Below are 22,136 nucleotides of genomic sequence, written 5' to 3' on the forward strand. Positions count from 1 at the left end.
CAACTTCGCTGCTAGCCAAGTTCACCAGATACAATGGCTGGTTATAACTTCGCCCAGTGCCAACTTCGCCTATCTATATGTTCGCCAAAGCTAAGTTCACAGCCCCCAAGTTCGCTGATGTTTAACTTCGCCAAGCTTAACTTCGCCTAAGTTAAGTTCGCTAATATGCAACATCGCTACTAGCTAAGTTCGCTTAAGTAAGATTCGGTAACGAATCGGACAGCGGATCAGACTTAAATCGTTACGAAGAATGAGTTAACGAATTAGAAAATAAATTAAAATCCTAATGAAAAATGTGTTAAGACAGTTAATGTAAATAAAATTTTTCCAAGCTGACCTGGCAGCTCGACCCCAGCCAGGGGCTCTGCCCCTTGGACCCTGCTAGGGGTTGCCGCCTCTAGAACCCCGCTGCCAGGGGCGCTGCCCCCGGACCCCCGTTCGTTGTGGGTTATAATTGAACTAGAAACACAATATAGATAGCGATAGATGATTGATACGTGTATTGTTATACAGTTAGCCGTGCACAGCTCAAGAAGGGAATAACAATTAACGGTGAACGTAACCGTGTTCAGGTGAGTTTCTAGCCCCATTTATGTGTTATGTTTTCGGGGCTGTGTGCATACTCAATATGTTTGTTAATACGCTTATCCTAAGAGATAAGTGTATGCCTTATGTGAATAATGTGAAATGTATGAATGATTGCTTGATGGTACGTGAACGATCTTCGGATATTGCACGTACTGTCAGGTTGTAATGCTATGTATAAGGTAAGTATGATATGTATGCTTATGTGTATGAACGTGATAAAGTTAATAAAAGAAGGAAAGGATGGTTGTATGGTTGTATGGTTACGAAAAGGGTACCGAGCCCTAATAATACTCGAGGTATGATGTATGGTTGTATGGTAACGAAGAGGGAATCGAACCCTACTAATATTCGAGGAAAGAGGGTACCGAGCCCTAATAATACTCGAGGAAAGAGGGTACCGAGCCCTAATAATACTCGAGGAAGGAGGGTACCGAGCCCTAATAATACTCGAGGAATGTAGGGCGTAATGCTCTTTATAACGTAAGATAGGAAAGCAAGTTAGTACAAAAGAAAGTATGAAAGTATGAATGAAAGAATATAAGTTTGTGTGTATTGTATAATGTATGATTAACTAGAACTCACTCAGCGTAGCTGATTTTTAGTATGCACGCAGGTGAGTAGGATGAGGCAGCTCGCTTGAGGAGACACGTGGCATTGAATAAGAGGCTGGCATCAGAAGGCTCAAGACGTGATATATTTTAATTACTTTGTTTTTGAAAGACAAGTTGTTTGTTTAAGACAAGTTTTGGATTGTTACGAAATGTTTTATGAAAGTTTTAATGTTCCGCGAATGTTTTTAATTAACTCTGATATTAGAACTGCGTTTATGAGTAAATCCAACACGAAGGTAGGGCTACCGGTAACGGGGCCTTACATAATAGAAGCACAAGAACCCAACAGAAGGCCAAGCCATGATGCAACGAGATTCCAAATCCGAATAGCAACCGAGCATACACCGAAAACATGGTCTTCAATCTCCTTCACCTCATTACAAAGTAACAAAATGGACATAAAGGAATATCTATAGCTTTACCCATCAAATTTAATAAACCATAGTATTATTAATCAAAGAAACAAGGTGTTTGCCTAAAAAGACAACTCAACAAATAAAGCTAAAGGTTTGAGTAAAAAATTGTGCACTATGCTTTTTGGCAAAGTGCATAGTCAGAAGATAAATTTGAAGTGGCTTAAAGTTTTAAAGTTGATTATGTAAATGAAAGTTGGTATTCAATCCATATTCACCTTAGTTTGTGGGGACAACCCACCATGCTAAGTAAAGTAACATCCACAAGCCAAATACACTTATTTGTTAAAAAGCTATAAAACCAACGTGTTTTGTTTGTGGGATCTCCTGGTTTTATTTTCATTCACTAAAATTTTCGTTTTAAATACAATTTTTTTTCTTTTGGTTTTTACTAGGAAAATTAGACTTTATTAATCCCACTTTTTAGGTTGGATAATAATAGTCTCATCTCACGTAAGAAAATTATTGTCATTGATCCCATCTTTTATATTTCATACTCTTTGTTTTTATTGGATCTTCGTTAAAAAAAGAACAAAAACCCTAATGGAATTCAAACTGATATTTTAAGAATTTTGATCGGAAGAAGGATATGAGTAGATTAATGTAAAACACTAAAAACTTATATCGAAACGGTGCTGTAAACAACTTGAGTTTTGTTAATTAGAAATTCAAACACCCGAATTGAAGCATTGTTTCGTTATTTGAAGCCTTGTTTTGAGATAAGTTTTACACCAATCAATTCGTATCATTCTTTCGATCATAATCCCTAAAACATCAGTTTGAAATCCGAAAAACAATTAACGGGGCTAAGTTTTAACATGAGTTCAATAAAAACAAATGGTGTGAAATGTCAAATGTGGGACCCGTGACAACAATTTTCTTACGTGAGATTATCATTATTCAACTTTAAAAAGATGTGATTATATGAGCATTATAAGGTAGGATAAAGCCCCCACACCATCCTCTCTTAGGGCATTATATGGTCTGAAAACATTGTTCATGCATGAGACTATGGGTGAGTGAGCTCACAGACTCGCATCCATGAGATGCCATAAACAGAACGATGAATAAAACATACATTAAATGTTATTAAAAGATAAATAAAAAAGTTAATGATAAATGAGAGGTATAACACATGTTAAATAATTAAACGAAGATTATAGAGTTGAGATGGCAATGAACGACACTAGCTACTCGATATGACACATGTTCTTAGTCGCCGTATAATATCATAAAACATAATATTATATATCACATAACTACTCATTATAAATTTTAATAATTGAAGATTAAGAACTAGTCAATGCCCCAAACCGGCCTCGGTAGTTTCAACAAATTATCATAAGTATTGGATTACTTTACCTACTCTCCTAAACGACCCGTTGACCACCAAAAAACTAAAGGTCCGGAAAAATAAAATTTACCAAGTCAAATTCCAAAGTCAAGAAACTAGTAATATAGTTACATAGAAAATAATATCTAGTTTGGTACAACAAGTTAGGAACATGGTACAAGTCTTCAATGCTCTTGGTCAAAATTGAATTAATGGTAAATGGTGGTGTACACGTATATGATGATGACATGCACGCAATTTCTTTTCATATTCTACGAAGGTTCCATTTAGGTTACTATAATGAACCTTTCAACCCCTTTACTTTGGTTTATTAGATAAATATTGTATTTTCTTGTTTCGTAGGTGGTTGTGGTGTGTTGTGTTCACATGATGATGTAAGTAGAAACCGATTGATGTTCATGTCCGAGTTAAATCCGCTTAGGTGTTAATACTCACTTGGTAATCGGTTATTCAACACTGCATTCACGATTTGAAGTATGAAATGTTACTATTAGTCGCTATAAGATTTCAACCTATTTTTGCACGAAAAAGTTACATTGTTGAAAATTTAATCATTTCTATTTTAACTTCCAAGGAAAAGGATAAATGTTTAAATAAACATACTAATTTTAAAATTATTTAATTTTAAAAAGGGCATGAAACGAAGATACGGATCTAAAACCGAAACAAAAAAGGATGGTTTAGTTTTTTGTTTTTGTAAAACAGAATTTACGGTTCAATTTTGGTTTTGCTTTGAATTCGGTTGAAAAATGATTGCATGACATAGTAAAGCAATTTATCATTTTAAGTTGTTAAAAAATTATTTTCTTATTTTAATTAAATTTATAATACTTTATAAAATATGCAACTCAAATATATTCACCCAATGTTGTGAAAATTGTTAGTTGGTAGTAGGGCGGTGGGGTGAGGACTAACGATTAATCGGACTTTAATATATATTTTTCAGTTTTATATATACATGAACACATTTTTATATGTAATTTTCAGTTTTATACATAAACAAACATATTTTGGCCAAAAATTGGCTGGAAACCGCTAGTTTTTGCTGAAATCTCATCGGAAACCACCGATTTTGGTCGGAATATCGTTGGAAACCGCTGATTTTGTTTAAAATCTCGCTGTAAACCGCCTGTTTTAGCCGGATTTGATCGTTGACTATTTAATTAGCCAACTAGCCCAAAATTAATCAGTGATGTGAGAATTATGGATTAATCGATGCCTAGTCGGGATTTTTGCAACACTGTATTCACCAAAATTTATAATAGTCAGTTTGTTATTAGTCAACGAAATGATCTATGTCCAACTTCATTATTTCAACCAAATCTTTTTTCAGCCCAAAAATATTTCAAGCTCAAATGGCAAAACTAAAAAAACCGAAATCAAACCAAGCCTACACTGAAAATCAAAAAGCAAACCAAATAATTTTTAAAATTCTCAAACCTATTCGATTTAACCAAAACCGAACCGTACACACTCCTGAATTATTTTGTCTAAAAGTACATCAAATTTCAAAAGGTTAATAAATTACATTCTGTTAAAAAGTGCAAGTTAAACCATAATTGAAGGGCCATATAAGTAACGTGCTTTAGAATTAAAACCTTTGTCGGCTATACCAAACAAACAAATACAAAATAATACTATATATATAATAACAATAACAATTATCAACCCGTTGATTATTCCAGCGAAAAACAGTTTTCAAACCTCTGTTTCATTATCAAAACATTTCAAGTTTTCAACCCAACCCATCAAATTACACATACAAAAACAATTCACGTAACAAAAGACAATCAAATGCTGACAAGACTGCCATTAACCGGTGCAGTGGCACTGGTGGTGTTACTGCAGACGGTGGTGGTGGTTTTGGGTGAGTTTCCGGCGAGTTTGACGCTGGAAAGAGCTTTTCCGGTGGACCATCGGATAGAATTGGGTGAACTTAAGAACAGAGATAGTTTCCGGCACCGGAGGATATTGCAACAGCAGAGTTCGCCGGATGTTGTTGATTTCCCGGTTGAAGGGACTTATGATCCGTATCGTGTTGGGTAATCGAGTTTATATATTTTAGGGGTGTGCATGGTTCGGTTCGGGTTAGGATGAAACGGAACAGAAACAGAGTTTTTGAAAAATGTTTGTTTTTGGTTCGGATTTTTTGGTTTTTCATTTTATTTGGGTTTGAACATTTTGGGCCGAAAAGTCGGTGAAAAATATGAGTTTAGGTTAATTTTTTTTTAGTTAAGAGAGTTAGTTGATTATTATGTATTTAAGCTATATTTGGGTTAAATTATATATTAAACTGTTATAAATTACTTAAAGACTAAAATGGAAAAAGAAAATTCATTTGGGTTTGAAAATTTTGAGCCGTAAAAAAAAGTTGGCAAAAAATATGAGTTTAGGCTTAAATTTTTTTAGTTAAGCATTAGTTGATTATTATGTATTTGAGCTAAATTATTTGTTTTAAATTATATATTAAACTATTATAAATTACTTAAAAGACTAAAATGGAAAAATAAAATTCATTTGGGGTTTGAAAATTTTGGGCCGAACAAAAAAAGTTGGAAAACAAATATGAATTTAGGCTTAATTTTTTTATTTAAGAGTTAGTTGAGTATTATGCGTTCGAGTTAAAATATTTGGGTTAAATTATATATTAAACTATTATAAATTACTTAAAGACTAAAATAAAAAAAAATTCATTTGAGTTTGAAATTTTTGGGACCCGAAAAAAATTTGGCAAAAAATATGAATTTAGGCTTAGTTTTTTTTAGTTAAGAATTAACTAATTATTATACATTTGAGCTAAAATATTTGGGTTAAATTATATATTAAACTATTATAAATTAATTAAAGACTAAAAAAAGTCAGTAAGTTTGGTTCACTTATGCTTTTTTCAGCTTTAACTGCATGTAAAACTAAAACTGAACAAAATGCTTGAATTTTACAAAAACATAAAACCAAACTGTTGATTTTTGTTCCAGCTTGGTTAATTCGATTTTTTTGGTTTCGTATATTTTTTTATTTTCGTTTCATTTCTATCTTAATTTTGATTGTTTTATACTTTCATGTTCAGATTTTAAGTCATTTTGTTATGGTTAATTGTTGGTTATCATTGACTTTTAAGTCAAGGAATGATTGGATATTATTCTTTAAAATTATTGGAATTGTGATTAATAATAGTGGTTAATGATTGTAGGCTGTACTATACAAAAGTACAACTAGGAACTCCACCAAGGGATTATTATGTGCAAATTGACACCGGAAGTGATGTGTTATGGGTTAGTTGCAACCCGTGTAACGGGTGCCCGACATCCAGCGGACTTCAAGTATGATTACTCTAGTTATTTGTTATTATCAGAATTTTATGCATTTCAAGGTGTTTTAGAGGAAACAGAATTGATTTTTTGTGAACGACAAAATTTTAATCAAATTTAGGTGGTCCACTCAGGCGCCGGTTGAGTATTTTATTCGGCAACTCGTTTAACATATAATTTGATTTTATTCAAGAATCTTTCAAGATCGAGTATTTTGTTGTTTTATTAGGTAATCCATTAACATATAATTTGATTTTTCTGTCAGCATTTAGATATAAATTTTATTAAAACCGAGGCATTTAGATATAAATTTTATTAAAACCGAGTTTTTTTCTTTTCTCAAAATAATGTATTTTTTGTGTCATAAAAATACATTATTTTGAAAGAACTCGGTTATCAATTAAATTTATATATCAGAAAATCAAAAAATTTTAAATAAACTATGCATTTAGATTTTTAAAAAAAAGTTAGCTTTAAAAAGTTGTTAAGAGAAAAATCAAATTATATATTACATGAGCTACTAAATAAAAAATAAATATTAAAATTTTAAACCTTGTTACTTCAACCACATGCAAATATGCAATAACTTATATTTCTTCTAAAACACTTATAACTTTGAATCAGATTCTTATTGTCACTTGTAAGTGAACTATGAATTAATGATGTTATGTTTTTTTTTTGGTAACAGATTCCAATCGAGTTCTATGACTCGTCAAGCTCGTCAACGAGCTCTACAGTTAGTTGTTCAGACTCAAGGTGTTCTCAAGCGAGCCGGTCATCTGATTCGGGCTGTTCTAACGGCCAATGCAGCTATAAATTTCAGTATGGAGACGGTAGCGGGACTTCTGGTTATTATGTATCTGATTACATGCATTTGAACACAATCGGTCTCGGTCCAGAGTCATCAAATTCATCAGCCAATGTTGTATTTGGGTAAGTTTATTTAATATTTTATAATACTTTTTATAACATTTTTTATAATATTTATTTAAATATTTTACGGGTTTATGCAACAGTTGTAGCACGTCGCAGACAGGAGATTTGACTAAAACCGATAGAGCGGTTGAAGGGATATTTGGGTTTGGTCAAAATGGCTTGTCTATAATTTCACAGCTTTCTTCACAAGGGATTGCCCCTGACTCGTTCTCTCATTGCCTTGTTGGCACTGGCAGTGGTGGGGGTATTTTGGTAATTGGTCAAATAATCGACCCGAATATGGTTTATACGCCACTTGTCCAATCACAGTAAGTGTTCTTTAGATTATATTTTATAATAAAAGTTTCGCTAAACTATAAACGTGTCAAACATTTGTATATATAATGTATTCATGCAACAAATAAACGCGCATAATATGAATTTACGACGTTTTTAGGCCGCATTACAATGTGAATTTGGAGAGTATTTCTGTGAATGGTCAAACGTTGCCCATTGACCCGTCAACTTTTGCAATATCGGACAACCAAGGTGGAACCATAATCGATTCAGGAACAACTTTAACATACCTTGCAGAAGATGCTTATACGCCTTTTGTCGATACTGTAAGTACAATACTTCAAAATTTAAATATTTATTTTATCAAAGTTTTGCAAAACATTTATATTATTAGTTTTAATGCACAAGATTCCTTATTTTTGACATCATAATGTTGGTTTTATTTATGTTTGACTAATGTGTCTAGTCAAATGTTACATTAATGTCGTTTATCGCTTTTGTTTATGCAGATTACACGATCGGTTTCACAATCTGTGCAGCCGCTTATTTCAAAGGGCAACCGGTGTTATTTAATTACCTCAAGGTATACAATAAGAACATGTACATAAGTATTGCATATTATATGTGTTTCATTTTGGTAATATAATACGAAGCTTTTAACGTTATTTTCAGCGTGTCTGATGTATTCCCGACTGCAAGCTTAAACTTCGCGGGTGGGGCTTCAATGCGTTTAAGACCTCAGGACTACCTTCTTCAGCAGAATTCAGTGGTATGTTGTAACTTATACGTTATAATATTATACTATGTTAGTAGATCATAATATTTGTTAGTTTATTTTAACGACAAAACGTGTTTGTAGAACGGTGCTGAAGTGTGGTGCATTGGCTTTCAAACAATTTCCAACCAAGGAATAACCATTTTAGGAGGTATAATTATATTTCATAGAAACCGAAGATATTTACGACTTTTAACAATTTTTTAGTTTTTTTTTTTAATTTTGTTTAATTTTATTTGGTGATGCAGACCTAGTTCTTAAAGACAAGATTATTGTTTATGATTTGGGCGGTCAACGGATCGGGTGGTCGGATTATGATTGTAAGTTTGCATAGCATTGCATATATTAGTTTTACAAGTGACAATCAAATGTAACAAAACATGTTGTGCTTGGTTTTTAAATATTACCTAACAGTTGTTAAAACCATGTTACTAGGTACATCATCCGTAAACGTGTCTGCTACCACAATAGGCGGAAGAAGTGAAGTTGTAAACGCCGGTCAGTTCAACGCCGGCTCGTCATTGCAGATTACTCGTTTTGAAGTGATCGCAGCTCTTATTCTTGCTTCTATATTACACTTGGCGGTGACAGTTGGCGGTTTGTAGTCGATTGTCTTTTTTTTTCTCTTGATTATAACTTTTTTATTGACTTTTTGGTTTGACTTGTTACATATTGGTTGATTCTTATGTTTATATACACAAATAGTTTATACATTGTACGTGTATATATAAAAAAATACAACTATAGAAGTTGATGTGATTTTGTTGGGTCAGATTTTAAGATATTTTGTTTTTTATTCAATGTGATTAGGGGACTTTAGAATGCATAAAACCGGTCAACTCCGGCAACAGGGTGGGTGTGATGATTGGACTTGGGCAATGTTCACACAAACACCAACTCATTGTCTATTCCAAGAAACTAGAATAAATAAATAACTAATTTTTTTTTTGTTAAACACCTTTGAACTGCTATATATAATACTTGAGTGAGCATTTTTTAAACTGAATATTAATCGTTCATGCTGATTTTAACATTCTAGGTGTGACTTGCCCATAAACATCATTAAAAAAGAAACCCAACATTGTAAAAAACGCCTTATTTTCTACTTTCTAGGTTTGTTATAGTCATAATTATACGTATATATAGTGTGCGAGGAGGGTTCATTCCCGTTTCAAAATTGTGTTGCGAACTTTAAAACCCGATTTATATATATTATTTTGAATGTAATACACAAGACATTTATGTATCTGAGTTTATTTATTTTTTAAGATAAAAATGTTAAAAATGTAATAAAGTTAAAAATTTTAACTAGCTATCAGATTTTAGTGGATAGTTGAGCTCTTAATATCTTATGTATCTTCTACTATATAAGTACGATTATTCTTCTTTTAGCTATCTATTATATTTTAGTGAATAAGTTATCTTTTATCTCTTATATCTCTTGTACTTTATGAACCACGAATTATTCTCGATTTATCCGTTACATGATCAAAAGCTAGAAAATCATACTCTTTTTTCTAATTTGTAGCTATATAAAGCAATTATTTAAGCTCACGTAACATACACTAACTATACTTTAAATTAAAATATATTTGTGAAGAAATCATACTTCCTTTCCTTAAAAGCCATATTAGTTGGATTGTTCTTCAAAACAACATAATTCCTCTTTTAAAATTAGAATAATTGTCCATGAATACGACTAGATAAATGATATCAACACATTTAATAAAGTATTCGTATTAAGTTATTATATTATACTAGTAAGTATGCCCGCGCGTTGCGGCGGGGACACAACACGGATTGGTCGGTATGAGCTCGGTTTGGGGCGGAGATGCTACATGAATTTGATGGCATCGGTACGGTTCGTGACTGTATCATAATTCGCTATAGGTCAATGCAAAAGATCTTAGTATATGTTGAGTAAAAACAAGGCAAATGAGACAAAGAGAGTGAGAAATGATAAGGTCAACATATGACAATTTGCAAGACGGTACCCGGCTATGTTAACTTTTCAATCATATTGTGATATCCTGTAGAGTAATCTGTTGGTTTCGTTATTAGTTTATTTATTTTATTGTTTTATTTAACAATAATAATATTTAAAATAGTTATATCAATAATACTAATACTAATAATTATAATAAAAATTATCTGCAATAAAAATTTCAATATCTGCAAATTGTAAAACTCATAGTATATCAGTCATCGTTAATTTCTTCAATAACCTCATTATATGTAACTCGATTATATATAATTTTAGAAATAGAAAAAAAAACATTTTGCATTAAAGCAAGATATAAAACTTGATGAAATCAATTAGCATGCAACAACAAAATCAAGGCAGTCAAGTGGAATGAAGATAATGCAACCAAAAAGGCAGCTTGGTAGGTCACTCACTACAGTTTTACAACATTCACAACTGAGTTAATTCTACGGGCTTCAAAGCTCACCAATTTCCCTTTACCACCTATCACCAACTTTCTTTAACCACCGTCACGAAACATAAATACAGTTGTTCTTGTTAAGTCTAATTAGAATTCAATAACTTCACTCATTTGAACAGCAACCTGAAGTGAACCTCCTGCGGATAAAAAAAGGAGGAAGTCAATAAAAAAAGAGATGTTAATGATTCAAAGGTCCAACTGATCGCCGCGCCTGTTTTGTAAATATGCAGTGACGAATAATTCAGCCAAAAAGTAATAGGAATTAGACCTAACACGATTCCAAAAAGAAAAACTTAAAAGCATTTCGTTTTATTTGAAAGGGGAAAAAATAAATATAGGGTTCCAAACCTAAATAAACATCCGAATCGCCCATGAATCTCAATGACCAAGAATTGGCAATTGACGCGGGAAGGAACTATTTAATACCTGGAATCTCACAGAAAGATTCATCATCTGTTACATCTACTCATCCCACGATTCCGAATCAACAGACCCCGTTACCGAGATAAGGCAACTCTTTTTGAAAGTCATAGTAAAAAGAACTGTGTCGTCTAACTTCTTTCACAAAGAAATGGTGTAAGCGGAAGGGAAGGCGTGAATCCTCGATCCTAGCTAGTTTGATCTGTCGAAATAGGGTTCCCGGTTGGCTTTGTATGAAGAAGCCTATCTTTCTAGCCCTAAGTGAGCCATAGATTGTGAGTGAGCTTTCGGGGAGTAGAGAGCGAGCGTAGAATACCTGTGGAAAAATTCTTTCTTTTTTCAATTTTTTGAAAGGGAAGAGACGCTTCTTGCAAGCAGCAACCATCTATATAGCGAGAGAGATCCCTTGTCTTTGTCGCTTACCTATGTATAGAATAGCACGATAGAGGCCCTAATCTATAGCAAGAGTCTAACCGCCTGCATTGATGGACTGAAGCAGGAATGAGAATAACCTAGTCTCCTTATGATTATGAAGTAAAGCAATGGAAGAGAGGAAACAGGCATAACCGGGAACCATCTACGGCTTGAACACTCCTTCTTGCCTTTCAATCTCGACCTACGCTTGGAGGGAATAGTGGCTTTCTTGTAGTAAATGAATCAAAACATATAGGTGGCAACTATCTCGAAATGGATAAGTAAGCTCCCCCATTTTTTCATGAGTATGGGTGAAAGGCCCGCTTTCACCTACGACTTTCTCATCATGATTCTAGGACTAGAGGGAAGTTCAAGTCGACCAATGTAATAGGCGAAGAACTAACTTCTCTGGTGTCCGTCAAAAGTCCAAACAACTAATAATTCGATTAATATACTCGCATTTCTTTGAAGGCATGCTATTGGAAGAGATCCATACAGTTATCAAGATTGACGTTTTCCGAACCATCCCGCACTGCACGTCCTTGAAGGCACACTATTGGTAAGTAGTATATCAATACCACCATCAAGATTGACTTTTTCCCAACCCCTGTTAACTTTGTTATGTTTGTAGTAGCAACGTATGTTGCAACCATTTTCCCATAATCTTGAACGTGTTTTCTGTCATTTATAGATGGCTGCCCACAATATTGATATGCGTTTGCAATCTCTCTAAGCCGTTGGAACACAATATTCTTATCTTGGCTGATGTCATCAAGTAATGCCTACATAAATATATGAAATTTCATTTCTTTATTGAGATACAAATCTCAAGGGTTAACTAAACTTAAATATGAGGAGTTTCAGATTTTACCTCAAAATAAATCGAAAAATCAACACTAAACTGATAACCACAACCTTTACTGAAATTAACCCACAAAACCATGTGAGTCGGTCTTGATTTAACCGTTTCCCTAACATAGACGAATTCAAATTCTGAAGTTGAAGCAACTGTCGTAAGTACGAGTATTCATCTATCTGCAGCAATTAAAGACATTAAGAACATAAGTGTTAGTGATTAGTAGTTTTAGTGATCTTAATTAACACAATAATCGTTTACAAATTTAGAAATAGAAGACAGTTTTAGTAGATATGTTAATAAACAATTGATGGAACCACCCAAATTAAAGCAAATCGTTTGCACAGTTTCAAACTATAGTTTGCAACACACTCACTATCTACCGGGTCTAAGTGTCCCGTTGCATAAACCGCTATATAACCATCTGAAGAGAAGATTGAATTTAAACTTACTTAATCAGGTGAGAACTTCAAATTTGCTTTAAGTCCAATTGACAAATCGTTTGAGTCAATGCTAGCCAATGTTGGTCGAGTAAACATGGCTTTGACCTATATTAATAAAATTTCAGCTCAAAAAGGATTTATAGTTGTAGTTGGGTAATGAGGTGCATATATTGTTGTCCAAAGTAGAAACATACCAATATACCGTTATTAATACAAGAACCGAGGGTCGAACACGAAAAGTTAATAATCATGATGAAGCAATTAATCATCATAATCGGGCTCCTTGTGATTGTAGTTCCACAAGCTCCAAGCAACCTATATGAATACTATAGAAACCGTGCCATGTCATTCTCACGTAGAGCTGTCTTAGGAATCCAATACTGAATATCATAGAAAGAGGAACTCATTCGGGTTATATTTTTAACTCTAACATGCCTAATGGTATTTAAAGCATAGAACTTCCTACATCATTATATTCATATCTCCATCAGTTATTTTTAAAAGAAATTTGGTGTTAAGCAATACATCAGTTTCACATCTCTTGGAAAACAAAAGGGAGCTAAATCTAATATACACATTGGTAATCTATATCTCTATTCCAAATGCATCTTATATGAAAAAAACATTCTTAAGCCGAAGTTTGGGTAACTACTCTTAATTCATAGTTAATAATTTGGAAAAACTCCATACCTGAGGTTCCATCATTGCAAGAGGAGATTTTAGATAATTCATGATTCTAAAATCTGCTTTATCAGATTTGGCCTCCCATGTTTTCCTTTTGGCGAATGCATCGTCCACGGGCTCGAGAATATCATTTGGATGATTACTTGCGATATGAAAATGTTCAAAAAGCGTGATTGTATCTTGATACTTTGTGGCATCCTAAAAAGACAAACATTGTCTAAAGACAATAAAGAATAATTTGAGCCAAATTATTAGCGATATGTATTATAACCTTACCAATAGCCTTGTGTAAAATTGACCAAAATGGCAATTTTTATTATAAAAAAAAATAACACGCAATAACATACACAAGGCCTAAATCAAGCAACGCACGTGATTATGCCTCAAAAACTCAAATATGCTTCTAAACATGGTCCAGACTTGCATGCTCTAGTTAATATGCACTCATTTCTTTCTTACAAGATAACCATTGTTTTGAATATTCCTTTTAACTTGAAAAAAAATTAATTATTTTTTCTTCTAATTAAATCTATGTTATCTATCCAAATAGAAGCTTTACTCATTTAGTGAAAAGCTACACATAAGTGATACAATCATAATATTTGATTTGCTTGAAATGCTCAACACCTTATAAACCAAAGTTCGCAAAAAACACATTACTATATAAAGTATAAGCATAAGATGAACAAAACAAATATATATATACCTGAAGTAACATTAAGATGTGTTGAAGACCATATGAATCTCAACAGATAAGGGCATCAAATGAATACTTCCGGCCTTAAACAACTGTAAACAATTTTACCTGAAGTAGCATTAAGATGCGTTCAAGACAATATGAATCTCAACAGATAAGGGCATCAGCTGAATACTTTCGGCCTAAACATTTGTAAACAATTTTACCTGAAGTGACGTTAAGATGCGTTCAATACAATATGAATCTCAACAAATAAGCGCATCAACTGAATACTTCCAGCCCAAACAATTGTAAACAATTTTACCTGAAGTAACATTAAGATGCATTCAAGACAATATGAATCTCAACAGATAAGCGCATCAACTGAATACTTCCGACCTTAAACAATTGTAAATTAAAAATAAGAAACTGAATATAATTAATGAATGTTATGGTGTTTATAAGGCAAGTATAGTACCTCCTGAAAGTAGGTAAATTGTGTAATCTCTATCGCGGTCATCCAAATCTCCCAACCCAATCCCCAAGCACCAATTACTTAAATGCTAACATTAGAAACAGACTTGTTGTATATAAAAGCTATAAGTAAGAAAAAGCTTATCGGGCTTTTCCCAATTATCTTCCCCGCAATGAATATCATGTGCATTGACATCTATACCTGTTTCACAACACAAAAATTATCAAATTTTTAATTACAAAAGTAGCCAAAAACAGTAAAAAAAACATATAAAAATAGCAGCAAAAAAAAAAAAAACAGCAGCAAATAAATAAAAAACAGAATTTATAAAGTTTTAACATAAACTACCAAAGCATTGACATATATGGTCAAGTAACATCAATCTCAACTTGAAAGTTTTGAAGTAAGAATCATGATTTGGTTTCTACAACTGAGTATGAATGTAAAGATGGATTATAATGAAATAAAAACCCCATATTCAATCCATAGAACAATGTCAAAACAGTAACATTCTGATCTACAACAATAATCATTAGGTGGGTAATATGTTTCAGATCATAATTTGTTGCAGTCACAGTAACAATCTATCTAACCTAATAATGGATTACACAACAAAATTCTAAGAATCAACCACGAGAAATAGAATTCACCATTTTAATTGAAATCGAGAAACTGTATATGCCAGAAATGTCTGGTTTTTTTACGATCTCTTTCATTCATGACCTCTCTCCAACTCCGAGAAAACAATCTTCCTCCAACGATTCATCCTTTCGGGAAAGAGATTGAAGGAAGAATTTAGCAAAACCATTAGAAACCGGATTCAAGAACGAACTTAGCAAATTACTAACCTGGATTCAATTGGGCAGACCAGAAGACTAACCATTTTTCTCTAATCAGATAAGAGAACCAAAACAAATTGCAAATGATTAAATAATATTATAGTTTCTGAGTTTGTAAATCAAATTAATAAGGACCTTGAATTAAAGGATGGAATCGACTCTGATGAACGTCGATTTAGATGAAACGTCCATTCTTCAATATGTGATTGGATAGATTAAGGGCAGTGATTAAATGGATTTCGTAACAGATCACCATCGAATTGTTGATTGGAGACCCAGGGGTTTCGCGATTGATAACCCCAACCGATCAATTGATAAATGGTTGCAATCATACAACTACTCGCCGGAGGAACCGGGTATAGCTTGGACGGCAGGAGGGGATATTAAATTCTTCGGCGTCTCAGAGAGAGAAATAAGGGAGATGAATTCTTGTCTGCCCTTCCCATGATAATAATAATAATAATAATAATTGTACCGGTGCTCATTATTTTTGTATTTGTATGATTGATTCTATTCAACATTTTGCACAAATAAATAATATAATTATAAAAGTTAAAAATTATTATAAATAAAAACCATCAAGATCAAAACCGATGAGCACTTAATCTTAAGTATAATAATAACAAGTACATGGATAATTTGAAATTAATATTTGTAGTAAAAAGACATAGTTTCTTGTTAAAAGACAACATCTTATAAAAAATGCAATCTTATATATGTTTTACAACTTTAATTCCACTTAATTAGATACCTAACAAATGCTAGAGGTGCAAACGAGCCAAATTATTCGTGAACTACTTGAGACCGACTTGTTAAAAGCTTGGATTGAGCTGAGCTTCAACAAGCTCGAGCCCAAGCTCAAGCTTAAATATAAGCTTGTTTAATGAATGAGCCCTGACTTGAGCCGGCTTGCTAGCCTAAACGAGCTTTAATTTGATTTAATTTTTATTTAGTAAATGAAATATATACATTATAATAATTAATATATATAAAATTCTGTTAAAAGTAAGTGTATTATATATTAGGTTATATATAAAATATATACAAAAATATAAGTAGAAATATAAGTAAAATATTTAATAAGTAAAAACTAGTCGAGTCCGAGTTGAGCTTGAAAACCTATTTACGAAACAAGCTCAAATTTTAAGAATAGAGCTTGAAACTAGTTGTGTTTGAGCTCGAGCTTAAAAAGCTACCTAAGAGTTGGAGTCAGCTCAAGTTGATTACACTCTTGAGTAAAAAAAACACAGATTACATGTGAAAAATAACATCATCATTAAAAGTTTATTAAAATTATTATCTAAATTAAAAAATATTTTCGTGTTTTACCTTGGTTCACCTAAGGGTTTCTTTTCTTTGACATCGTTGGTTCGAATCTCACTCATGTGTCATATTCTCATGTTACAACCACTAGGACGACCAGATATACCTGCAAACACTGATACCGATTTTCCTAAATCCTTGGTACCGCTATAGAAATTTTCAGTTCGGTACAAGGGCAGTCCCACAATAGAAGCTCTCGATGATTCATCTCTAAATATCACTAGCTGGATAGGCCTTGCGACATCAAACATCGGGTTTAGCCAAGTGCTCAACATTAATAATAATAATAATAATAATAATAATAATAAATAGAAAATGTTTAAATTAAAATGAAGAGCAGCTAGGTAGCTAGCTAATCTTCTCCCCATCCACATAACAACAAAACACAAACAGAGCAACTTAAAAAAATTAAAAATAAAAACCCTAATTTATGATACTACCTTCTCGAGACACTCACTCATCTTAGGGTTTCAGTTTCAGTTTCAGTTTCAATTTCAATTTCAATTCCAGATCCATCGCACTCAAGCTTCCATTCACATCCTCTTCAATGGCAGAAGACAACAACAGAAGAAGAAACAACGGCGTTACCGCCGGAGAAAAAGAAGAAGACGATCGAAGCGAGACGAGTGATTACTCATCTGAAGACGAAGGAACAGAGGATTACAGACGCGGCGGCTATCATGCAGTTCGTGTTGGTGATAAGTTTAAGCATTCCAGATATGTTGTCCAGAGTAAGCTCGGTTGGGGCCATTTCTCTACTGTTTGGCTCGCTTGGGATACTCAAAAATCGGTATATGTTGTTATTATTATTATCATCAGTTATTATATGTATAGATAGATAGATAGATAGATATATGCATCCTGTGTTTTTGTAGATTTCACTCTGCTAAACTTGTTTAAACATTATTAGTTCTTTTAACAGCCCCAGTAAACTGGGCCGGGATGGATTGTCCATTCAGGAACTCGCGGTGACTAATTGCTCGCATAGACAAGATTTACTTGTGCTGTTACAAATGGTATCAGAGCTAGTTGCTGGATTGATGTACCAGCGAGGACGTTGGGCTTTTTAAGCATTGTTGTAGAACTCGCTAGGCGCTAGTCGAGCGGTGGGTTAGGGACTAGCGAGTATTCAGTTTGGAATTTATATGTTATTTTTCAAAATTACACACACACACACACACACATATATATATATATATATGTATATACACACACATACACAAACCAAATTTTATGTATAAAATTTTTTTCAATTTTGAGTGACTTTGACAAGATAGCCAAATGGTAATAGAGCCAGTGGTCAGATTAATGTGCCAGCGAAAATGTTGGGCTTTCTAAGCATTGTTGTAGAACTCACCAGGCGTTAGTCGGGCAGTGGGGTAGGGACTAGCGATTATACCGGATTTTTATATAAAGTTTTCATTTTGACTGATTTTTACCAAATAGTGATTAATCGGCGACTAGTTGGTGAGGTACCAACTAGTGATTAATAGGCGCCTAGGCGCGATTTTTACAACCATGTTTCTAATGGGGGTGGAGATGTAAATCCCATATCGGTTGAGAAGGAGAATAAAGCATTCCTTATAAGGGGGTGGGAACCTTCTCTACCAAGACTCGTTTTGCCTGGGCGGTGAAAACAAACTGTGAGTTCCTGACCATTTGGGGCGCAAAACAGACAATATCTTGGCACGGTTTACTTAGGCAGTTACAATTTCAATACGTGTTGTTAGTCTAGTTTTATTGGTTATTAGGCAGAGTTATTACAGTTAGCAAGTGATTTTTTTATAATGCCTGTTATGTTGTTTATGATCTTTTGATGTTTGAATGGGATAGAATGAAAACAGTAGTTTGTATTTGGTTTGTAGAGATATGTAGCTTTAAAGGTTCAAAAGAGTGCTCAACACTATACAGAAGCAGCAATGGATGAAATCACCATACTGAAGCAGATAGCTGAGGGTGATCCGGATGACAAAAGGTGTGTGGTGAAGCTTTTGGATCATTTCAAACATTCTGGACCGAACGGGCAGCATGTTTGTATGGTGTTTGAGTATTTGGGAGATAATTTGTTGACATTAATCAAGTATTCAGATTACAGAGGGATTCCCCTTCACAAGGTCAAGGAAATCTGCTTCCACGTTTTAGGCGGTTTGGATTACTTGCACCGCCAACTGTCTGTCATACACACGGATCTTAAGCCAGAAAACATATTACTTCTGTCCATGATTGATCCAGAAAGAGATAGAACAAAAGCAGGCCCGCCCGTTATTGTTTCATCAAGCAAAGATAATAACTCGACTGAATCCAGTTCTTCTAAAGAAGTCAAGATTTATAATAGTGATTTGACCAAGAATCAGAAAAAGAAAATCAGAAAAAAGGCTAAAAAAGCTGCTCAAAATGGTGCTGGAAAAGAAGACAATGATGAAGTTGAAGCAGACAACGAGTCAACTGGTACCGATCAGGCCACGTCATCGGTTGTGAAATCCGAGTCCAATAATGAATCTGAAGCGAGGAATTCGAATTCCCGCCAGGGAACCCAGCTTCGTGGACGAGGCAGTAAATCTACAAGACAGAGGCTTTTGGCAGAGGTTGATGTTAAATGCAAGTTGGTTGACTTTGGTAACGCGTGCTGGACTTATAAGCAGTTTACAGGTGATATCCAAACCAGACAGTATAGGTGTCCTGAGGTTTTACTAGGTTCAAAATACTCAACCTCTGCTGATCTATGGTCGTTTGCTTGCATATGCTTTGAGCTTGCAACTGGTGATGTTTTGTTTGATCCTCATAGTGGTGATAATTATGACAGAGATGAGGTATACATAATATTTCCCAAAATTAAGTCTTATTTCATGTTTATTTTAATAAAGTTAATGAATTTATTTTACAGGATCACTTGGCTCTAATGATGGAACTTCTTGGAATGATGCCTCGAAAGGTTAGTCATATTTGATTATTTGATAATATTCCTGTATTTTTAATAATAATAATTTGATGATTATGTTTATTTTATGCAGATAGCGTTAGGTGGGCGTTACTCTCGTGAGTTTTTTAACCGACACGGGGATTTAAGGCATATCAGGCGATTACGGTTTTGGCCTCTGCACAAAGTGCTAAAGGAGAAATACGAGTTTAGTGAACAAGATGCAAATGATTTGGCTGACTTTCTTGTTCCAATACTTGACTTTGTTCCTGATAAAAGGCCTACAGCTGCTGAACTTCTTAATCACCGATGGTTGACCGGAGGTCCACCGTATAGTTTGACCCCTGCTGCAGCTGATTCCGCCCCTAAAGCCGTTGATAATAATAATAAGACCAGTGAGAAAACTCGAGAGGTAGACGAGAGGGAAGCCATGGAGGCTGGAGTGGGAAACATAGCTATAGGCGGCATTTTAAAACCGTTATCAAAACAAGCTAGCTAAGCTTCACAGGTAAACACGTTTAGCTAAACAGGTTGACGGTTGAATATTATTCATCTTATTTTTTCTTACTGTTTTTACAGTAAAGAAGTGGAAATTCATTTTTTTACTGTGCAAAAGGAACAAATGGTGAATTTCTTGAAGGAAAGAAGATTTTTTGTACAACTTATGTTGAGGGTGATTTATTATGGATTGGGACATTACATCTTATTTGTAGGTGTATTACAATTTGGTTTGATGTTGTGATCCCAGTTGTACATTTTATTGGTTTTTTTTATATTTGTTTTGCTACCAAACAAATGAAAGAATGCAATGTCTTGTTTTGGTTTTTGTTTTCATTACTTTGCTGAAAAGTGAAACTTGTTGGTCTACCTTGTCTTTGCTAATTGATGTTTAACCATATTATAATGATTCAATGTCTTTATCTTTTTAAAGTGAAATGTCTTTATCTTTATAAAGTGAAAGGTTTTAAAAGTTACCTTCAAACATAACTCAAGGTGACTGTTATGTCTTTGTGGAGCTTTCAGCTATTCAATGACAAAATGTTACATCCCAAAAGGTGTAATTTGTTGCCTCTGTTTTTGATGTAATCACTTCATATTTATATGTTTTAAGGCAAATCATAAATCACAAACAAGTAGAACTGTAGAAGCCTTCTATACTTATCCAATCATTTAACATCCACTTGATCATCAATTTATTTTGTTTTCACGATTTTAAAGATACGTGAATGAGAGGTGATAGGCGATGAGTGCGTGCGAAAAGAAGATTTTAGTATCGTAGGAAAGGGTGATACACGATAAAAAAGGGAACGCGTGATACATATTTCGTGTATGGCATAGATGTACCGATTTCTGTCTAGTATGAAATAGTCCATGGGGCGTGATAATGGTATGGTTTAATCAGTTTTACAAATTTTGGGTCGTTATTACGGTTTCGAGGAATGACACGCCAAACGAGTCGGAAGGCCAATTTTACAAGTTTGGTTGTGATGGTGTGAATATATATTTTTTTTCAAAACATTAATTTCTATCAAAAAAGTATAAAATGATAAAAATGGTTTATGATTTTATATAAACACAGTATTGAAAAAAGAAATATCAAAACACTAAAATATAAAAAGTTGAAACGGTTTGTTTCAAGTTAAACCAAACTGTTAAACCTCAAAACCGAACAATGAACCAAACTGTTTACATCTCAAATTGGCTGAACCGTTTGACTTACTTCTATTTGAACATGTTCGGTTTCAAGTTTCAACAGTTACAAATAACAAATATATCTATACTATATATAATACACCAAACAACACCTTGGTTTTAAGGGATTCACAAACCAATTAACATATGGTACAACCTTTAATGCATCTAGGATGAGGGCAAACTTGTCAACAACTAAAAGAGGTTATTAAATAGTTACATCATTGACCCATTCACTTTGCTTAACTTTTGTAAATTTTAAAAATAATTACAACTATGATCCTTGATCTTTCACTCTTATATGGTTTTTATTTTCATTTTTAACTCAACTTCCCTCATTATTTTTAAATATTAATAACTTTTTCATGTGCTAATATTTTTTTAAGGAAATTATACCATAAAAACGAGCATGTTTTTATCTTTAATTTGAGTGTCATATTGTTATAGTTTTTGCATTTAAAAAATATCATTTTACGTAGGGGCGTTTGCTGTCTGGTTTTAATGGATTTTAAATTAAACCGTGGGTCAAACCGTTAGTAACCGGTTTTGTCGTCGAAAACCGAAACGAGCATTTGAAAACTGAAAACGACCGGCCAAAAGTTAATGAAAAGATCAATTGTGAAATCAAACCAATGACCGGTTTGAACGTTTTTCGGTTTCAAATCGAACAACGAACATCCATAAACTTGTTA

General features: G+C 33.5%; 2 protein-coding genes and 1 pseudogene across 3 annotated transcripts in view; 2 read left to right on the forward strand and 1 right to left on the reverse strand.

Moving 5' to 3' along the window:
- The first annotated feature begins 4,605 nt into the window (after window positions 1-4,605).
- On the forward strand, window positions 4,606-8,950 carry LOC143562971 (aspartic proteinase 36-like). Its single transcript, XM_077050629.1, has 10 exons — window positions 4,606-5,008; window positions 6,157-6,286; window positions 6,963-7,207; window positions 7,291-7,518; window positions 7,647-7,812; window positions 7,996-8,069; window positions 8,159-8,255; window positions 8,346-8,412; window positions 8,510-8,581; window positions 8,697-8,950. The coding sequence occupies exons 1-10, from the start codon at window positions 4,761-4,763 to the stop codon at window positions 8,864-8,866; spliced, it is 1,497 nt and encodes a 498-aa protein (XP_076906744.1). The 5' UTR covers window positions 4,606-4,760; the 3' UTR covers window positions 8,867-8,950.
- A 3,789-nt stretch (window positions 8,951-12,739) lies between these two features.
- LOC143562977 (putative nucleolar protein 5-2) overlaps window positions 12,740-22,136 on the reverse strand; it is a 169,214-nt pseudogene continuing 159,817 nt past the window's right edge. Inside the window, exon 9 of the transcript XR_013140583.1 lies at window positions 12,740-12,749. The product of XR_013140583.1 is annotated as a putative nucleolar protein 5-2 (transcript). The remainder of the gene's footprint in view (window positions 12,750-22,136) is intronic.
- On the forward strand, window positions 17,360-20,578 carry LOC143562976 (uncharacterized). Its single transcript, XM_077050632.1, has 5 exons — window positions 17,360-17,625; window positions 18,701-19,645; window positions 19,720-19,767; window positions 19,847-20,260; window positions 20,332-20,578. Exons 1-4 carry the CDS (start codon window positions 17,383-17,385, stop codon window positions 20,249-20,251), a joined length of 1,641 nt encoding a protein of 546 aa, XP_076906747.1. The 5' UTR covers window positions 17,360-17,382; the 3' UTR covers window positions 20,252-20,260; window positions 20,332-20,578.

This window comes from Bidens hawaiensis, unplaced genomic scaffold (genome assembly GCF_021521415.1).
Source record: "Bidens hawaiensis isolate Kalapana, Puna unplaced genomic scaffold, B.hawaiensis_p1.1 tig00021185_1, whole genome shotgun sequence".
Taxonomy (NCBI): Eukaryota; Viridiplantae; Streptophyta; class Magnoliopsida; order Asterales; family Asteraceae; genus Bidens; species Bidens hawaiensis.

What these genes read in the sequence shown, in the direction of transcription:
- LOC143562971 (XM_077050629.1), top strand. Translation starts at nt 4,761, where the DNA reads ATGCTGACAAGACTGCCATTAACCGGTGCAGTGGCACTGGTGGTGTTA. An exon ending in TATGATCCGTATCGTGTTGG is followed by an intron (nt 5,009 to 6,156) that starts GTAATCGAGTTT and finishes TAATGATTGTAG; the next exon opens with GCTGTACTATACAAAAGTAC. An exon ending in TGTTATTTAATTACCTCAAG is followed by an intron (nt 8,070 to 8,158) that starts GTATACAATAAG and finishes CGTTATTTTCAG; the next exon opens with CGTGTCTGATGTATTCCCGA.
- LOC143562976 (XM_077050632.1), top strand. Translation starts at nt 17,383, where the DNA reads ATGGCAGAAGACAACAACAGAAGAAGAAACAACGGCGTTACCGCCGGA. An exon ending in ATAATTATGACAGAGATGAG is followed by an intron (nt 19,646 to 19,719) that starts GTATACATAATA and finishes TTTATTTTACAG; the next exon opens with GATCACTTGGCTCTAATGAT. An exon ending in TTGGAATGATGCCTCGAAAG is followed by an intron (nt 19,768 to 19,846) that starts GTTAGTCATATT and finishes TATTTTATGCAG; the next exon opens with ATAGCGTTAGGTGGGCGTTA.